Source organism: Sebastes fasciatus, chromosome 4 (genome assembly GCF_043250625.1).
Source record: "Sebastes fasciatus isolate fSebFas1 chromosome 4, fSebFas1.pri, whole genome shotgun sequence".
Classification (NCBI taxonomy): Eukaryota; Metazoa; Chordata; class Actinopteri; order Perciformes; family Sebastidae; genus Sebastes; species Sebastes fasciatus.
In genome coordinates, this window is record NC_133798.1 from 19,553,916 (window position 1) to 19,573,282 (window position 19,367).

General features: G+C 42.7%; 1 protein-coding gene across 4 annotated transcripts in view; it reads left to right on the forward strand.

Annotated features, from left to right (window-relative positions):
- The window catches only part of reln (reelin), a 118,278-nt gene that overhangs the window by 34,954 nt on the left and 63,957 nt on the right, over positions 1–19,367 (forward strand). For all 4 annotated transcript variants that reach the window (XM_074632567.1, XM_074632568.1, XM_074632569.1 and 1 more), the window contains exon 3: positions 10,599–10,737. In XM_074632567.1, coding sequence (XP_074488668.1) covers positions 10,599–10,737 — 139 coding nt within the window. The remainder of the gene's footprint in view (positions 1–10,598; positions 10,738–19,367) is intronic.

The following is a 19,367-nucleotide window of genomic DNA, read 5'->3' on the forward strand; positions in this document are numbered from 1 at the left end:
TGGTGACTTTGCCACCCAGTGTGGTAAGCTGCTCCTGGGGCTCGTAGCTGGCTGTCCTCCACTGGGTGCTACTCCAAAGGCCTCACACCACTAGCACTCAGCAGACTCGGCTATGTCACTCCAATTACTGTAGGCCTTTCAGCAACATTTCACCCTGATGATTTACATAACACACACACACACACACACACATCTTGAGTCTGGGACTGAACCCAGTTTTAAACAGGCCCCTGTTTCTCAGCTTGACTATATCATAAACATAAAGGGAAATTACGTTTTTATACAACCTGGGTCTCATTTTCGTAGTTTTGGCCATCGTTCCTATCAGTATTAATAACATTGTGCTCACCAAATTAAGTGTTGAGTTCTGGGAAATTGACAACATCACTAAAAACAAATCCGACCCGGCAAGAAACCTGAAAAGTCTGGTGATCACACAGGTTTTAAATAAAACTCCAGGTTAGTTAAGCAATGCAGTGTGGTGGTATTCTCACCAGTTACTTAAAGGGATAGTTTGGGGGGTTTGTGGAGTGGTATGAGGCACTTATCCATAGTAGGTGTATTACTAGTTTCTATTTTTAGTAGATGACGGTTGGGGTGCCCCCAGTTTGGAAAAACAGACAGGAGCACCGACGCCGAAGCAAAGCAATACAGTGCTGTGGACGGGGCCAGCAGAAAAAACATATTTTAGCCACCTAAAAGAAAAGCTCACCTAAATAAATTTATATCTGTTCAAGTGTACGCTATAAATATTTAGAATATTTTCACTGCTTTATCTTGCCATCAGACAGCCCTTTCCTTCTCCTGTCCGATGGGGAACTGAACTGAAAGTGAAACTTATCTATGCTCTCTCCAAAGCCAGCAGGCTCAGATGACAAAATCAGTATAGATACGTTTCAGTTCTTTCAGTTCAGAACTTTCAGTTCAGTTCCCTGTTGGAAAATATTCTAAATATAGCATATACTTAAACAGATATCAATTGTTTTAGGTGAGCCTTTCTTTTAGTTGGCTAAAATATGTTTTTCTGCCGTCCTCGTCCACAGCACTGTATGACTTTGGTCTGGTGCCGGTGCTCTGGTCTGTTTCTCGATGCTGGGAAATACACCTACTGTACTATGCATAAGTACCTCATACAACCCCACTTCAGAACACCTGAGCTATCCCTTTAAGTGAGTAAAATGTCACTATTACTGATAGAAATGATGGCCAAAACATTGACTATGTTTAATATGTCGATATTATTCTGGTTTTAGGAGCATTCTTTGGACATGGATACAACGCATTCAGAATATGCATCTAAATTGGGGTTTTTACAGCAGTTTGCGACCCATGGCCTCTTGCCTGTTTACAGCCAGCTCTGTGCGTTGTACATAAAACCAACTAGCCGAGAGTTTGCTGATATGCATGCCCACATTTCTGGTCGAGAGGAGAAACACACCTACTTTTAACCATCATGAAAGATCAACAGGTTTTTGGATATGCGCAAATATCGCAATGCTGGCCTTTTCAAGAAGGTGGTTGAAGGAATGAAAGAGGGATGCTGTGTTCACTTGGTCGAACACGTCCGCCACCATTAACGTTAATCGGAGTATGCGCGGCTGCATGTAAACAGGGATATTAGTGGAATATTCATTAGCCATGTAAACAGCGTAATAGGAATATTGTTTTTTTCAGAATAAAGGGGATAAAATTGAATATTTTGTGCATGTAAACGTAGTCTATGAAATAAGACAATTTGTAACAACATGGAATTTACATGTAACTGTTACAGTATATTGTGTGCATGAATGTACCCGTGCATTTGGGTATACTATACTGTATGTGTTTGCGAGTATGTGAGAGTGCCTTTGAGATGGATTGCAGGGCTGTGCAGAGACGTAGAAGCCTCATCTATCATACAGGGTGGGGCTCCAAAAACACACAACACTTGTTTGATTCAGAACAACATTCATTTCAATTATGACACATTAGTTCAGGGGGGTATATTATGCTCCAGTAGTGTTCCTGTATTCCATTCATCATTCACGCTTGTGTGGCTTGTAGCTCTTGATCATTGAAAGGAAGCAGTACGTAGCCTCAAGCGATGAACTAAATGTTTATTTTCTTCATATTTTGAGGTATTATTCAGTTATTGGTTTTGATAGATGCAACGGTGCATAGGGCACATTACGGAAGAAGAAGTAATTATTAACGTTGTAGCGTATTAAGTAATTGTTCACGTATGACCATATACAGTATGTTGTGTACAGTACTTTCTCTCATTCAGCTGGTTAGAGCCGTACTGGCAGCTCCTACAATAAGCCCTAGCTCTGTATGTTTGTGTGTTGTGTGGGTGTGTTTGTGTGTACGGCCTTGCCTTCAGGAGTTTATGGATGATGGATGATGGATGCTGTGAGATACAATGGAAGCCCAAATGAAAGAGCAATTGTTCTGTGAATGTATGCATATGGACAAAAATTGGTCTGGTGCTTAGGGCCACGTACGTTTTTATCTACACACAAATGGCTTCTTTCACAGAACATTCAATTGAGCGTGCTGTGCACACATGGAAAAACATAATAACGTAAACATAAACATATGCACAATGAGTCTCTCATATACTCACCTACACACGTATAGAGCTCAGCAGACCTCCAGGTGTCCTTTACTGCCAGTTAAACTCTCTTTCATTCATATGGCAAACCTCTCCCCCTCACATTTTCCCACAGAGTCTCTTACCCCGTTTCCCCCTGGCCACTGGCATCTTTCACCACCCATATTAACACACAGCTTCCTCCTGGCAACGCCGTGCCGGACCCCTGCCATTACCGCAACGCTGCCAACCTGTCTCCATGGTAGCGTGATTGGCAGGTGCTGAGATGGATGCTCGTTTCAGCCAATCAGCAGATCAGAGAGTGAGGTTGTCATGCGCCGCGAGACCCCGCAGCGGCCCGGCTGACCAGCTGAGGATGGCGTTGAGACGAGGCGGTGAATGCAATACAAACGGGCGCACACAAACGCACACACACACATAGCATGGGATCATTCAGCAGCACAAAGCGTATGGGGTCCCTACTCGGGCTGTCAGTACTGTTGTGATGTATCATTTATGTCGCCATTGTGTGGCCTTCTCTTGAAACATGTTGACAGAGGCATTATTCTGGCTTTTGACAGATTCCCATACATTCACAGGCTTTTAATAACACATGTTAATGCTCCAGTAGGTTTATGACAGGTTTTAAGAATTACCACATGAAATATGAGCCTTTAATGGGCCTGCTCTCCAAATTATCTGGGGTGGTATACATTGGATTTCTAAGTCTTAGCAAGTGGGAGAATGATCACTGCTTATAAGGCTATTATCTGTTTGTCTGAGCATGCACACACACACACACACACACACACACACACACACAGGCCTGGAGGACAAAAGATGTGCATCATAAACATTAATCTGCACTCTTTAAATGAGACCCACTTCTCTGTGTTTAATCAAAAAGCATACAGTGAGTGGTGACAAATATAAATTCCGAAGACAAAAATCAAATATCCTAATCTCCTTAGAGCACATTACGCTACTTCATAGGGATTTATTTCATTTCATTATCGCTCCGAGCAAACTGCTATGCATACACATGCATTTTAATATTCTGTTTGTGGTTGCTTATGTATATGTGTGTGCAGGCGTACAGGGTCATGAAAGTGCACGTGTGCTTATGGTTGTGCTGTATGTGCTTGGAATTCATTAAACATGAATTCATTAATAACAATTGAGCTGCAGAGAGGAGAGATGAACTGTTGGTAGAAAAGAAGCAACAAGCACCCAGATTCCTTTCACCTTTAGGACTGAAGTGCATCTAGTTGTCGAGCAGAAATCTAGCAGGAAAAACATGTTTAACTGTCTAGAAATCATCTTAGAAAACCATTTATCAGGAATGCATACAGTCGAATCACAGCCACACACACACACACACGGGTCAGTCAAACTAATAGTTTTCTGTGGCTTCCCAAGCCAGACATTGCTGAAGGACAATTCTGAAATGAGTGCAAAATCCAGTAGCTATTTGGTACTGACCAGATGTCAAATGGTGTGTATAAACTCTGAATGATTCTCGTAAATGTGCATATCAATTTGAATGGTTGCCTCTCGAATCCTCGCAACTCTGCCACAAAACCTAACTATCAGCTCTGATGCCAGTTAGACCGGCTCCTGCTGGTCCTACAGTGTGAAGTCGCTGCCAGGCTGAGCCACCGATTGCCCATCTGCTCCATCGGGGAGAATTCTCACTCCATCTATTTGACTTGTTTCGAGCTTGGCTGTGGAAAAGCTCATTAGCTTTGCAAAGTGAGATACAAAGACGGATAAAAAAAACACTGTGTCCAAACAGAGAGATGTTAAAGAGGACGCAGACAGATGTGAACTGAAGTGTTTACATATTAAAAAGAAGAGAAACCAGACAGAGGGGAAAAATGTGGAGAAGTCTTTGTTACTGAAGAGACATGGGTGGACTGAATATGAATACATAAGAGGCGACAACTTCCCACTTCCTTTTTTATGGGACGCTTAAAATATTCACTACAATTACCAGCAGAGATTGATGTCGGGGTGACAGCCCTACAACTAACATATGACCCTTAAAATCCTGACACACCCATTTCCTGTGTCTGAGAGTTTGTGTGTGGGCATGCCCATGAGTGCATGTATATGCATGTGTGTGTGCATGCATATGTGTGTGGGGGTTTATATTTATGAAACATGCTCTGCCCAGTCACACCGTGGGAGTTAGCAGGTCATCTTCCCTCGCCATTAATCACTGCTGACAGCTCATAAGTGCCCAATCTGCATGTGAAAGAACTGCGAGCGTGCATATATGCATGTGTGCATTTGACTGTGGATGTATGGTTGCAACAGTCCTCCAAGATCCCCCCGTGGCTGCTTATTGAATTAGAAGTGGCCTTTGCTGATACTTATCTAACGTGCAGCATGAAAGCATCACCGGTGGTATTTGTACTGCGGCTACAACTTGTGTCATTGTCAGCTCATTAGGTGAGTTCTGCGTGCGGCTGATTGTTTGCTAACGAGTCCAAATGTGGAGAACAAACAATCACAGTTGATGAAGCGTAAAATGCGCCCACTAAAAACTAAACGTTTTTAAATGTTTCTTTCATTTTGCGGTAAGAGGTTGAACGGCAAAATGTAGCAAGCTCTTCCTATCAATCACCCAATTACTGTGTGTTTTGACACGACTGCATCGAGTACTGTGATTAGAGAAAGAATGAGAAAAGAGGAGATGAACAAAGCACAAAACAGAAAAGAAAACAAGCCCTTAAAGCAAAGATAAGATTTGTCACTAGGGGTGGGGGAAAAAATCGATACAGCATAGTATCACAATATTTTGTGTGGCAATATTGTATCGATACACTGACGTCAAGTGTCAATCTTTTATTATTTAAACTACCCCTTAACAATCCGGCCGCTATTCTGTCTTTCAGAGGTTGAAGTGGGCTCAGTCTTAAAGCTAGAGTGAAGATCCTGGTATCATATGAAATAGGGATGTGACGGTGAAGAAATTTTCCCACTGGTTAATAAACTCGTGACAACACCGGTGTTACCGATTACACCAGTAATATTTTACAAGAAAAGATGACGGTCAATATGTGTAGCGCGCTTACTTTGATCTTTAACGTCGGTTGGCTGTGTGTCTGGCCTCTCTGGTCATGCTTTCGCTGCGGGGCCACAGGTTTCCACCCTACGCTGCTCTGCAGCGCACACCAGCTTTGACCGCTCCGTCCTCCGCACGGCGATTGCCTCATTAACGTTAGGGTGCCCTTATAGCGTTGGGTTTAAATCTGAAATATTGCCAAATAGGCGCTTTTGCTTTTCGCTTTGCATCGTCTTGTCTGTCAACTCTCTCTCGTCCTGTGTGTGTGTGTGTGTGTGTGTGTGTGTGTGTGTGTGTGTGTGTGTGTGTGTGTGTGTGTGTGTGAAATATGACACCTGCTACTCTGAGCTGAGACTCCGTATGGAGTAGATGCATTCACTGTCAGTTCGTAGCGTCCGTCGTCCGACTTTGTATTGATAACACGGCGCTGATACGCCAAAATGAACCAAATGGGTTTTATTTCTGTAAAAAAAGCAAAATGACGGTGGGGACGGTGGGTACGTAATATAATTGGTGTGTGCCCGACCACCGTGTAACACCGGTAACACTGACTACCGCAACACTAGGAAACCATGTCTTATTAGCTTGTCGGGAAGACTGCTAAATAACGCTGCAAAGTTACACTAAATTTTGGCGTGGAAAACTGGCATAGCCATTTTTAAAGGGGTCCCTTGACCTCTGACCTCAATATATGCGAATGAAAACTCTGAGATAAACAGAGTGAGACTGTATCTTATTAGATAAAACAGATGTTGACAAACTACATAATTTGCAGTTGAAAAAAGGTAATAAATCGCAATATATTAAGAGAAAATCAAATTTCACAATATTTTTGGCCAAATACCTCAATGACGATATTGTAGAGTTGACTATTGGTGCTTTTACAAAATATTTACACAATGGGATTTTTGATAAAAAATCCCATTATATAATGACTAAGTGGGTAAAAGCAAATAATAGAACAGCTAGAAGAGTCTGGTAAGTTCAGAAAACTACATCACTTTACTGTAATGCAGCCTGTAAAACCAGGAAATGACAACACTTATGCCATTATACGATATTTCCATATCCAAAATCTAAGATGTTATCTAGTTTCATATCACGATATCAATATAATATTGATATAGAGATATCATAAAAATGAACTCACAGGTCAACTGAGGGAAGAAGAAATCAATGAACAGTTTTTAAAGTCGGCGTGACCCCGGCATATAAGGACGGAGGAAGGCCTTTGTTATACGTATATTTTCATTTCACACTGACGAAAGAGCCTGTCTTTATATTTCTCTGCTCATCTCCCCGGACCGAGCCAGGAATGTTAGAGTTCTCTGTTTCTTCTGTCCAGGTTCACTACAGCTTGTTGCTTTACTGGAACATTTGGGATTTGGATCTCGTTGAATAATAGTGATTTTTTTCTCTCTCTCTCTCTCTCTCTCTCTCTCTCTCTCTCTCTCTCTCTCTCTCTCCACACCCGGACATGAAAGGGACTAGTTTCGTTATTTGCATTTTTACGCCTGAGTGTATTTTTCAAGTGGGAATAGAAATTCTGTGAGCGGTGTCGATTCCCAGCGCTGCTGTGTCCTGGAGTGCATCAGTCTGCCTTTTCATCTTCACCCTAGCCCAACTGCTCGCTGCTTCTCTTTAGCCATATCCTCAGTTCCTCCCTCTCTCTACCTTTCTCTCTTTGTCTGCTGCTATTTTCTTTATTTTCCTAATTTTCTCGCAATGTTATGCTCATTTTTCAGTGTTTGTTTTCACTTCACATCCAGTATTAGTTCATTTTCCTATTAAAGTTACAGTAGCTTGTGGTAAATTAATTAGTATTGCAAGAGTTTGTCATCACTGTAAATAAAAAAACACTCTGTCCAACACTTAAGTTGTTGTTGGTGCCCTGCCCACCTTTTTCTTAAACTCAATGATGAGTGACAGCGCTGTATTCCTTTTTGAATGAGTGATTCATTGTTTCTGTCCTTCTGTCCACAACCCGTGTGCTGTCTCCTTCTGCTGCTCAACGCCATCACCACACTTTCTCTCTGTTTGTCTTTGCAGCTTTCCAGATAGTGTTTCCACTGCCACGAGAGCTAAGCTTGTATTATGCACATCTGCAGGGATTCTCAAATTGCACCACGGCAATGTGGCGAGAAAGACTCACAGCGCTTCCCCTTCTCTTCTCCTGCCACAAAATTGGACATTTAGTGCCAAAACTGTTGTCTTGACGGCCTTGGTTGCGGCGGTAAATACGTGGCACATAACAGCGAGGAAATTGTCCTGGAAATGGTGCTCTTTTGTGTCAGAGGGGGTTAAAAAGAGAGAATGATGTATGGGTATGTCAATGCATGCTTGCCTGAGTGCTACGTAAGAACAGCACAGAAGCAATTTCTGCTTTTCCGTGTGTCGCCGGTAAAGATAGGGTGCTGAGGAGATCTTGCTCAGGCAAACAACATTGCAATAACCCAAGACAGTTATGTGTGTTTATATGTGTGTTCCCATGTGATTGTGTGTGTGTGTGTGTGTGTGTGTGTGTGTGTTTGCTTAAGAGTAAATCGTGGTCATTACACGGAGAGGTTGCAGCCGAGAGGTGATTGGAGAACAGCAGTACTATTAGTGGGTGATTACATCTCAGTCTGTTATTACACACCAGCAGCTCCTTAGCAATGTAAAAGGCGGCTTCGCTCGACATCTCGTAAATCTGACACACCACACGCTGCATGCCCTCACACATAATGGCACAATACGCCGTTGTCATGTAAAACCTTTTAAATCACGATGCTTTGATGATTATTCAGTTTGAAGTCTAGTTAAGGAGTTTCTCTACATGATGAGAACATTTACAAGAAAACCTTTGAAAACCCCACAGGGTGAACAAATAGATGCACGGTGCTCGATTTAAAAACAAGCTTGTTTTTCTTAGTTTTTCATCCGACAGCAATGAGTCTGTTTGTACCGAGGCACACACACACACACACACACACATCAACATAAATTTCATACAAACGAGCACACACACAAATACACTCAAACATCTGGCCGAGTTAAACAGAAACATTTACGGTGCTGTCGACATTGTGTGTATTTATGGATGCAATCTGTGAGGTCAAATTTATTACTGTCAGAGATGGGCGGAATTATTTCTCTTTAAATAATTAGTTTTGAACCACCCACGCAGACACACACGCAGACACGATCTTTACATATTGATTTGCACATTGATTCAGGGGATATTAACTTCGATGTTATTAATCATTGCTGATTATGTTTTTAGTGAGCCGAGTTATGATTGAGGAGAGGAGAGGAGGGGAGAGGAGAGGAGAGGAGAGGAGAGGATTGTGTTTGCAGGTTATAAAGAGCAGAGACCAGCCACCAGAGCGCTGCAGCTCAGAGCACATCTTCATATTGTACACAGATGGGACATCACATACATTTTTAAAGTGTCTGAATGTGTTTGCTCCGTGAGCACTGGACCACACACTATGTTGACTTTTGTTGTAAAACTATCACAAATGCCCAGATTATCTGTCTGGGAGATGCACACTTGTCTGTGCAAATCCATCCTGGAGTTGTGTTTGCATTCGTGATAGTTTGGTTACAGACGCCTCTTCGCCGACGCTACAAAGCCGTTTGGTTACAGTAAATTATTAAAGTGTTCTGTATAACTGCACAGTGATTGATGAGTCCGGCGGCGTCCTGTCCTTGCCCTCTGCGATATGAAGGAAAGATTGTGTGACATGATGTCATTCCATCGGTGCAATCATAGCCGGACACGGACCCTCATTAATAAGAGCACCGTTATGTAGTGTCAGCTCACAGGGAGGGGAGAAAAAAGAAGGAGAGGGTTGAGAAAAAAATAAATGATGAAAGGAGAGAAGTAGAGAGGAAAAAAAGAGCAAAGGAGAGACGGTGGATGAGAAGTGAGTGTGAGGCAGGAAGCAATGAAGAAGAAAAATAAAACTGAAGGATGCCAGTGGATGGAAAAAATATCAGTAAAATGGCGTGAGATCAAACGAGGGAAGAAATGAAAAGCAAATGGAAAGAAGGACGGATGGGATAAGGTGGATATGTGCAAAACTCAAGACTTTAGGTAGGCCCTTGAGGCTCTCTCCTAGTGTATCTGGTTAAATCCACTGGTCACTTTATGCATTAGTTTCACACTTATGCTGATTAGTCTCTAAGAAGTGCTTTATAATGCTTTGCACTTTTCGTGCACTCTGTCTTACCAAATATTATTGCAGTATTTTAATTGCATACATGCCTATAGGTTTGACTACGCTGCAAATCATCGTGCACAGAATACCATTTATTATTCTAATGTGACTTTTCATTTCATTACTGTATAAACCAACCTGAACAGAATTGGTAATCCATCACAGCGAACATCATCATTGTTGTGTGTTTTATTTTTGTGAAAGTACTTCTATGAGTGTGCAGCAATGTAGTGGAGTGTGGATACATTTTTAAAGTCTGCTGCTGTTTGGAAACCGGTGAGAGTTGGCAACCAAAAAGCAGTGTGTGTTTTTAGTTCAAGAGACCATAAATTAAATATAATCATTTACAACACATCCATGTTTTATTAATTGTTTGTCTTTGGGTGTGGCTTTCTGACAATGGATTTTATGAAGGCACACCACTATAAAAACACTATCTTATAAATGGGCTTAGCACACAGTGATAATGTAACTTTTATAAAGATAAAAGCAGACATGACATGTTCATGTACTGTGATAAATGACTCTAACCTGTATAATACGGGTTTTATGTCTTTGCTAGTTGATTTTAATACTGTAGTAAAATAAATGGAAACCAGCTGCTACTTGGAAGTCAGAGAAAAATCTAAAAGACCATGGTAGGCTTTGGGAAATGTTTGGTACTAATTAAATTATTGGATCACACATAACATTTCAAATCCAGGCGACGCCAGGTAATTTTCTTTTTGGTCCTCTCTTCTCCTCCCTCCTCCAGGTGTGATGCCAGAGCGGCAGTTTGGTGGAACCCAGTTTGTTTGCAGTGTGGTCGCTTCCCATGTCAGCCACCAGCCCTCCACCAGCTTCAGCTTCGTCTGGATCGCCCCACCGCCCGGCACCGGCTGCGTCAACTTCCTGTAAGTCATGTGTGAGTGTATCTAACTGTAAAGCAAGGAATATCTGTCTGTCCGTATGTGGGTATGTGTGTATGTCCTTTGCATATCTCGAGAACCATTCATCCAATCTACTTCACACTTGGCGGGCCTTTACAGGCTGCAGTTTATTGACTGCAGGTCACTTTTGCTGCCGGATGCTGGATATACTAATGTTACAAACAAACTCTTCTTCACATCCCTGGAGTCAACGAGCGATGAGCTGTTCTCGACGAGGCTGCAAGCAGCAATCCCTGTCCTTCGCATATCTCATCTGCTCTACTTCACACTTGGCAGGTTTATTGCTGGAGACCCAAGGGCGTGCAGTGTCGAAGTTGCTGCAATTTGGACACGCGACACGTTCAATGTTAATAACTTTGAATAAACAAACGATAACGCTCTGTGCAGCAGCGGGGGCGGGGCTGCCAGGCTCTGTGGATTGAGTCGAGCATGTCGTCCGCAGCGGACCACAGACCGTGGGCTCATTGACTGCAGTTCATCTTTAATGCTGGATATGCTAACATTGCCACCGGACTCTTCTTGCCACGTCCCCCAACAATGCTGTGAGAAGCAATACCAGTAGCCATTCATTCGGCCCATTCCAAACGGGCACGCACGCCACACGGCCACGCCACGAATAGGCACCACAGTAGTGTGTGTAAAAGAGAACGGCTAAGAGAGAATAAGACAGATGAGAAGTTGTGATGCTGACGACGACCTTTACAGCTGCCAGACATGGAAGTCGTAAACTGTAACAATAATATCCGTTGATGTTGTGTGGCTCCATATTGACCCAGTAAGCCTGAGTGAGGCTTATCAGCTGACATCATGGGCGGTGTTTTCTCTTGTCAACGAAAGGATGTGAAAAGGTCATCCATGATGACTGGAAAGAGGTTAAACTGGGGACAGAGATAGCGTGTGTGTGTGTGGTAATATCCTCAATACCTTGCTTGACATGGCCTGTGCAGTGGCAGGTGTGAATGTGTGCGTGTGTGAATTAACGGAAATATCCCCATCCTCTCATCACTGGGCTCGGTCCCTCTTCTAGTTGGAAAGTATTTGAGTGGTTGAACAGATCCACCCATCCCCTGAGGATGGGTGTGATAATGACAAACTGTGGTTCACATGACGATCTTCTTCTGTGACATTACGCATAAGCATTAGTAAGGAGCAGTGGCTTCTATTAGGGTCTTAATTGGGATTATTAGCCCACTGCAACAAACTCTGGGGCAGCAACCAGTTGCTCACTGCACAGGTGATGTAGCTTTCTTTCTGTCTGGTTGTATAAATGTTGTGCCTTATTTATGCTTGACACATCCGCGGGGGTCGTGAGTGTCTGCACGGCCAAAGAGACATCACATCATTAGACAGACACGCCCCTTTGCGGTGGGTTTTCGCCTGTTCCTGCACATTTGACATTTTTTAACTATGAGAACGCAGATGGGTGGAAACCAGGCTGAAACCATGCTGTAAATGTGAGTTTTCGATAAACAGCCCCCTGCAGTATGGGAGAATATATGTTTGCCGCGAGGAGAAACTCTCAAGGAGTATAAAAAATCCGATTGGTTCCTCGTCGCAATTCTGTGTCAGCTCATGTCCGTGCGGAAAGCAAAACTGGGGCTCGACTCGCTATGTTTTCCTGAAGCCTACATGTTGGTTGATTGGTCCAAGTAGGAAAACAACTCGCTTCATACATTTGAGAACAACCTTGGTCTTTCCCTTTTCTCATTTTCATTCCCCCGTCCTCTGTTATGTCTTGCTCTTCATCATTTTCTCCATCTCTATCTGTTGGAAACATCCTCTAACTCTCTTTCCCTCTAGTTCTTTGGCTGGTGATTTACAGCCTCATGCTGATAATCACTCAAAATGCAATTAGCAGCTGTTGCTGGAGAAGCGTAGAGGAAAAGGGAGGACACCAGTAACTCTGCCCCATGCAAATTCACAGCAGTGCAGCACCACATTACAAAGATCTGTGACAAATTCACCCACAGATGTTGTAATATTAATACATTAGACTAGGGCAATTCTCACACTTTTACATCAAGGACAGCCAAATGTGTTTTTAAAATGAAAACATCATTATTATCATCATATAACTATAATGCTTAGATAGTCAAATCAAGCTGCAAACTAATCCCTTCTTTTTTTTCTCTCTTTTATTACCAGTCATCGTCTTTCAAAACTTGAAAGACATTGCAAATTGCACATCAATGTTTCATAGCAACCACAACTAAATTAAACATTTTGGCAGTGCCCACAAAAATCACTCAATGAATTCCTGGAGGGACACAATAGACTATGAGACAGAGACTGTTATGGACAGACTGACAGAAAAGGATTCAGCTGGGGAATTTGCTGAAGTGGAGCTGCCATATAGACAATATCCACGGAGCCAAACAGATTTACTGGCTTTTTTTGTCTGCCAGCAAACACATTTACTGTTGAGCGTGTGTCAGCTTACGAGGATTGTGTGTTTCCTCAGTATTTGTGTGCTGTCCATGCATGCGCTGTGTGTTTGCGTGTGAGTGTAAACCACGGAGCAGCAGTGTGCCAGCGCTGATGACAGTGTGGCTGGCAGGGGGCCACGACTGTATGACAATAGGGGCCCCTGCGGCTGACCTTATCAAAGTCAGCCAGTCACACTCCAGCTGGCTGGAGACTGCTCCTTTCACACACACGCAAACACACACACACACTCTTACTGCACCCTGTTTCAGTTCACAGCTCCCATCTCCACCAGTATATCCTCGTCTCCAGAGCTGCCCTCCCTGGGTTCAGTGACGTGACGCTGGGAAGAATTCAACAGGCGAGGCTTTTGTGACCAAAGACAGGGCCACCTTAGGTGCCATATAATTTTTTTCCAGCACTGAATTGTCAGTATTATTACTGTTGAGGTCGAGATGTGATCGGACGACTGTCAATTTCGTTCCGTCATATTTTCTTCTTGTTTTGTTTTTTATAAATTAACTCACAAGGGATGCACCGATTGCAAAATTCTGGGCCGATACCGATACAATGTTTAAAATAACAATTTGGCCGATGCCGATGTTTTTGTTAATTTTGTTTTTGCTGTTATTTATTCCCCTTTTGTGCCAGGGAAACAAATACATCTTCATTATAAAAATAAATAAATAACTGAGCTGTTTTAAAGTCATTCAGCATTTCAGTATTCTCTTTGAATGAGCACAAATTCAATCATACAACCTTTAATATCATCTTCTTTCACATTAAACATATTCCTTTATTTTTCAAATAATAATGAGAATGAGAATAATGATTCAATACTTACATAGCCCAACTAAAATATATATTTTTTTAAACAAATGAAATGTATAAAGTGATTAGAAACATAACCAGTGTTTCCCACACAGAGACTTTACTTGGGCGGGCCGCCCGTATATTAGCGGGTGCCTAAGTATATTTTGTGACCCATTTTAGCATTTTTCATCCGTTCGAGAGAACGACGCCTTCCGCAATCGATTAACTAGTGGACTAGTAGCAGCAGAACGCCGCTGGGGAGCGGATGAAGAGCTCCGCTCTGCTGGTGCAGCCTCGGGCCTCACTGCTTCAGCTGTTCAGGCTGGACAGACCCACGGCGGGTCTGCGGGACTACAATGCAGCCGATGTTCGGCCGATAAATCAGTGCATCCCAAGAACTCACCCAAGATGTGCAGTTTTATAGCATTTACTGTACTATATAGCAAATCACTTTAAAAGTTAAACAAGGTAATAAAACATATGGATGAAACATCATCTTGACCGTACAAATATAAATAATAAGAGTCCTGCCCTTGCCCATACTCCTGCCCTGATTGATACAAGGACCACAGGCAGTGTCCATGAGTGTTTAAATTAAAGGCACAGACATCCCATGTCCTTCAAAGGGCTGGAGCTGGTCCACCACTGCATTAATATGGGGCCTGTGAGCAGTTTTATGGGCGATATTGTGGGAGTGTTCCTGGTAACAGATCACTAGCGGCAGGAGTGTGATGAAGTGCAGTGACGTGGGCATCCAGAAGAACTCATTTTCTGGGTGGCTGTAAATTGCCACCTAAAGAAAGAGGGGAGGCCTTGGAAGAGGGGAGGAGAGGAGGAGAAGGAGAAGAAGAGAGGAGGAGAAGGAGGAGAGGAGTGAAGGAGTAGGAGGAGGAGGAGGATGAGGAGGAGGAGGAGGAGGAGGAGGAGGAGGAGGAACAGGACACATACACATACATCCATAAGTAAACACCAATCACAAAGTAGTGGATCAACAGAAAATTAATCAGCAACAGTTTTGTAATTGATTGATTATTTCATTCCTTTATCGAGCAAAAATGCAAACAAACATTTACTGATTCCAGCTTCTTAGATACAAGAACAAGATGCTTTGTTGTTTCATATCACAAAAAAAATGTATATAAAACAATATGAATATGTTACTTTTGGATCAGGGATTGTAATGGGCAATTTTATTTATATTGTTTTACACTTTACAGACTTAAAGGATTACTTTTGTATTTTTCAACCTGGACTCTTTTCTCCCATGTTTTTGTGTCAAAGTGACTAATGGGGACAACACTTTCTGAAACTGATCCAGTATTGAGGGAGAACGCTGTAACCGCCAGCCGCTAAACAGGCTGTAATGTAATCATTTGGGGCAACCTGGTACCGTCAGTTTACGTCCACTAAAAGTGCTTGTTTTTGCCACTGACAGGCTCACATTGTTATTATAAGTGTGTGACAACATTATAGAAAAGGACCCTACAGAGAAATAAAACCCTATTCTTACCTTTCGCTTGATCTGCTCTGAAATCTCGCGTCGCCTCCACATTGTCTAAATCATCCAAATATTCAGCCATGACACTGAAAATATTTTAGATAACACTAAGCCATGCTTCCTGTACTCCAACACTACAAACTTTGGTGTCCCGTGGCACTCCTCTCTCCACTCTCACTCACGTTTCCACCATTGTCTCTTTCGGTAACAAGTCACAGGAGAGAAGATATTTAATTTCTTTGTAGGGTCCTTTCCATGATGTTGTCAGACACTTATAATAACAATGTGAGTGACAAAAACACTTTTAGTGGACGTAAACTGACAGAGCCAGGTTGCCCCAAACGATTACATTACAGCTTGTTTAACGGCTGGCGGCTGCAGCGTTCTCCATCATTACTGTACTTAATGTAATCTTAGGCACAAAAACATGGGAAAATAGGGTTAAGGTTGAAAAACACCAAAGTTATCCTTTAGTAATTAATTAATAAAATAAAATAACCAATAGATTTACTGGTAATAAAACTGACCATTAGTTGCAGCCTTAATACGACACACTTTCAGAAGTTATAAATACAACTATCATAGTGAAGCTATACTGTTAGCCGGGAGCAAACCTTTTTTTTTTACACACAAAATGCAAACAAACTCACGCTTTAATGATTGCATAAAAACACAGTTGTGCCCTACTTTTTATTCTTGTTGCTCAGACATGACAGTCCACACCACTACATAATGTAGTGAATGCTTTGCTGCACTTAGCAGAGGTGAGAATGGTTAATAGCTTCCTCTGGCGAACGCAAAGATGCACTGGTGTGTCTCGTCCTTTCTTTGCCTTTATTCTGCTTCACTTACAGCCTCGAGGCAGTCGGTGTGGTGTGTGTGTGTGTGTGTGTGTGTGTGTGTGTGTATGGGGTTTTATATGTAACAACAGTAGAAACATATTAAAGCTCTCTTAGCACTGTGCATAACTCTTGCTTGTGTATGGGTGCTACATGGATGTATGTGGATGCTGTATGCACACATGCAGCCTTCGTATCCTTGTGTGTTGGTATGTGTGTGTGTGAGATGTGTTTTTGAGCTGTAGTGTTTTGTACTGTCTCCCTGTGGGACTCAGACAGTTTCCTGGTTGGAGATTGCTTTAATTACTCCATGTGAGCCCTCTTTTCCAAAGTGTTCCCCTGAGGAGACAGATATCTGCGTATCTAATGGCACACTGTTCCTTTATGTCATTGCGTGCTGCGTATGTGTGTGTTTATATGCATTTGTTTGCAAACACTTATTTACTACTACTATTACAATTTGTTCATTTTCTACATCTCTGCTGCGGTTCAAAGCCCTAGACAGATTGAAGGCACTTGTAGGAGCAGTTATAGGAGGAGAAATCGAGTGAGGAAGGGCAGGTGGGCACTCAAACGCTCTCTTGTCTTGTTAGCTGTAATTGAAAAGGAATGGTTCCTGTGCTGTAATTATGCCGAGCTGTTGTCGTGTGTTGCTGATGCTGTCGTCTGTTCAAAGAAGGCAGGTCCTGTATGAGCAAGTTTGTGCAACATTTGCCACGGTGTTGCATAGTATGTGGTTTACTACAGTCCTCTGCTGCATGTGAATGCAGTCTGGTTTGGCTGCTTTTGAAGAAAAGGCATCGCTCTGAGCCTCCATGTGCTTTAATAACGATGGCCGTAGCAGGCAGCTGTCATTCGTGCTGCTAAAAAGTCAGAGCCCAGTTTACTGAAAACAGTAAATATTTATATTCTCGCAAAATCTTCAGGTGCATGTGTCCCTTTTGGAAACATGAAACCTCAATCATAAATAACGTGATCAGGCTGCACGGTGGTGCGATGGTTAGCACTGTCGTCCGTCTGTGTGGAGTTTGCATGTTCTCCCCGTGTTAGCGTGGGTTTTCTCCGGCTTCTCCGGCTTCCTCCAACAGTCCAAAGACATGCAGGTTAGGTTAATTGTTGACTCTAAATTGTCTGTAAGTGTGAATGTGAGCGTGAATGGTTGTCCGTCTCTATGTGTCAGCCCTGTGATAGTCTGGCGACCTGTCCAATGTCAGCTGGGATCGGCTCCAGCCCTCCTGCAACCCTGAATAGGATAAGCTTAGTTACAGATAATGAATGAATGAATAAAGTGATCAATTTAAATTTCCATTTCATGACAATAATGTGTCCTTAATCTCATCCAGTCTGGTGATTCCAACGAGCAGAATGATAGACAGCTTGTTATATTAATCAGAGGTCAAAGGTCAGAGTTCAGACATCAGGCTGACAGATGACCTATCCCACCCAGCACCTAATTTCTCCTGGTATTAGCCTCCTCCATTGATTTCCTACTATTCAAGTCAATCTTTCCGTCTGTTTTAACATAAAATCACTGGTTAATGAGCTCGGCTCATCATTAAAGCGCCATAGTAGCCTGTGGCTGTGTGACAGATTCACTGGAGACACTGGGCCAGGGAGCATGAGTGATTGGTTCAAGGTAATCCCATTCTGGCATCGTAGATATAGAAATATGGGAGAGAAATGTGAAGCATGACAGAGCACATAAATCCGATCCACTTTTTTTCTCCGCAAACCGACCAGAGCTACAAATCAGACATAGTCCGCCCATATAATTCCAATTTTCATCCATCACACATTCACATATAAGACAGCAACTCTTATATCTCTCATATTGCCCCCTTTTTTTTACCTTAAACTTTTAAACGTGTCTGTTTTTCTGAATTTAACAGTGAATCAAACTTTTAGGGTCAACCCTATGCGCTCCTCATCTGGGCTCCTGTTGCTGTTTACCCAAAAGGTCTCTGCATCCTTGTCTTATTTCCCAAGGGACGGTCCATGACCCCTGTAATTATACACATATACCCGTGTACACAGAGACACACACATGTGCATGCATAGAACACAGCAGTGCTCTGATCAATACTGCCACAAATTGCTCACATCACATCTGTGTTGCGCCAACATCACACCGTCTCATCAGGAGGTCACCATCCCACCTGCTGGGACGTTGACCTCCTTATCAATTTTAGATGAAATAGAGCGTGGAGCTTGATTATAAATGCAGCAAAATGAACCATGCTCAGGGGAGACGGGGTCTGTTGCTCCAGATGTATTTTGTGAGAAATGATTGGTTCACATTCTGCGCTGTCTGTTCCTGCAAATGTGCTTGGATGTGACTGACAAGATAAATTACAGACATGCCTTGTTGCGAGGATTCCTCTCTCTGTTGTTGACTCTGTGTCAATATGGATTCTTGTCTTTCTCCCCCTCTTGTCCTAGTCTGACCCTCACTGGGAAAGTGAGGAAGGTTTTTAAAATGCTGATTTTCTCAGATATACATTTTTTGAAGTCGTTCTTGAAGACAGAAAATCAACAGCTTTTTCAGAACCAGCTCTTTTTTTTTCTTCATCACATATTTACTCCTAACTGCTGTTGTTTTCCTAATCCCCCTAATTATTACTCGCTAACAGTAGTCAAGGTCAATTGCTCTTCTCCTGGCTGTATACTGAGCAGTAACTGCGCTTCTTCTGGCTGTATTCAGAGCCGTAACTCTCTACGACCCTGTGCTAACAAGCAGGTAATTTGCCAAACAACTCCCAAATCCCTCCTCTGTGGAGCTTCATTAAATTTGCATGTTCTCCAAGAGCCTTTTTCAATTAATTAATTTAGGGGCAGAGGGAGAAGTGGAGGGGGGGGGGGGGGGGGCGCGGGTGGGGGCGAAGTAATGTGATTCCACGAAGCCAGTCACACCTTCTCAGACTCTGATTGGTATGAAAATATCAAGGCTGGGTTGAAATCAAGAAACTACTTTACATTCCCTCAAAGCTGCTTTAGTGATTCTCTGGAGAAACAGTGGATTC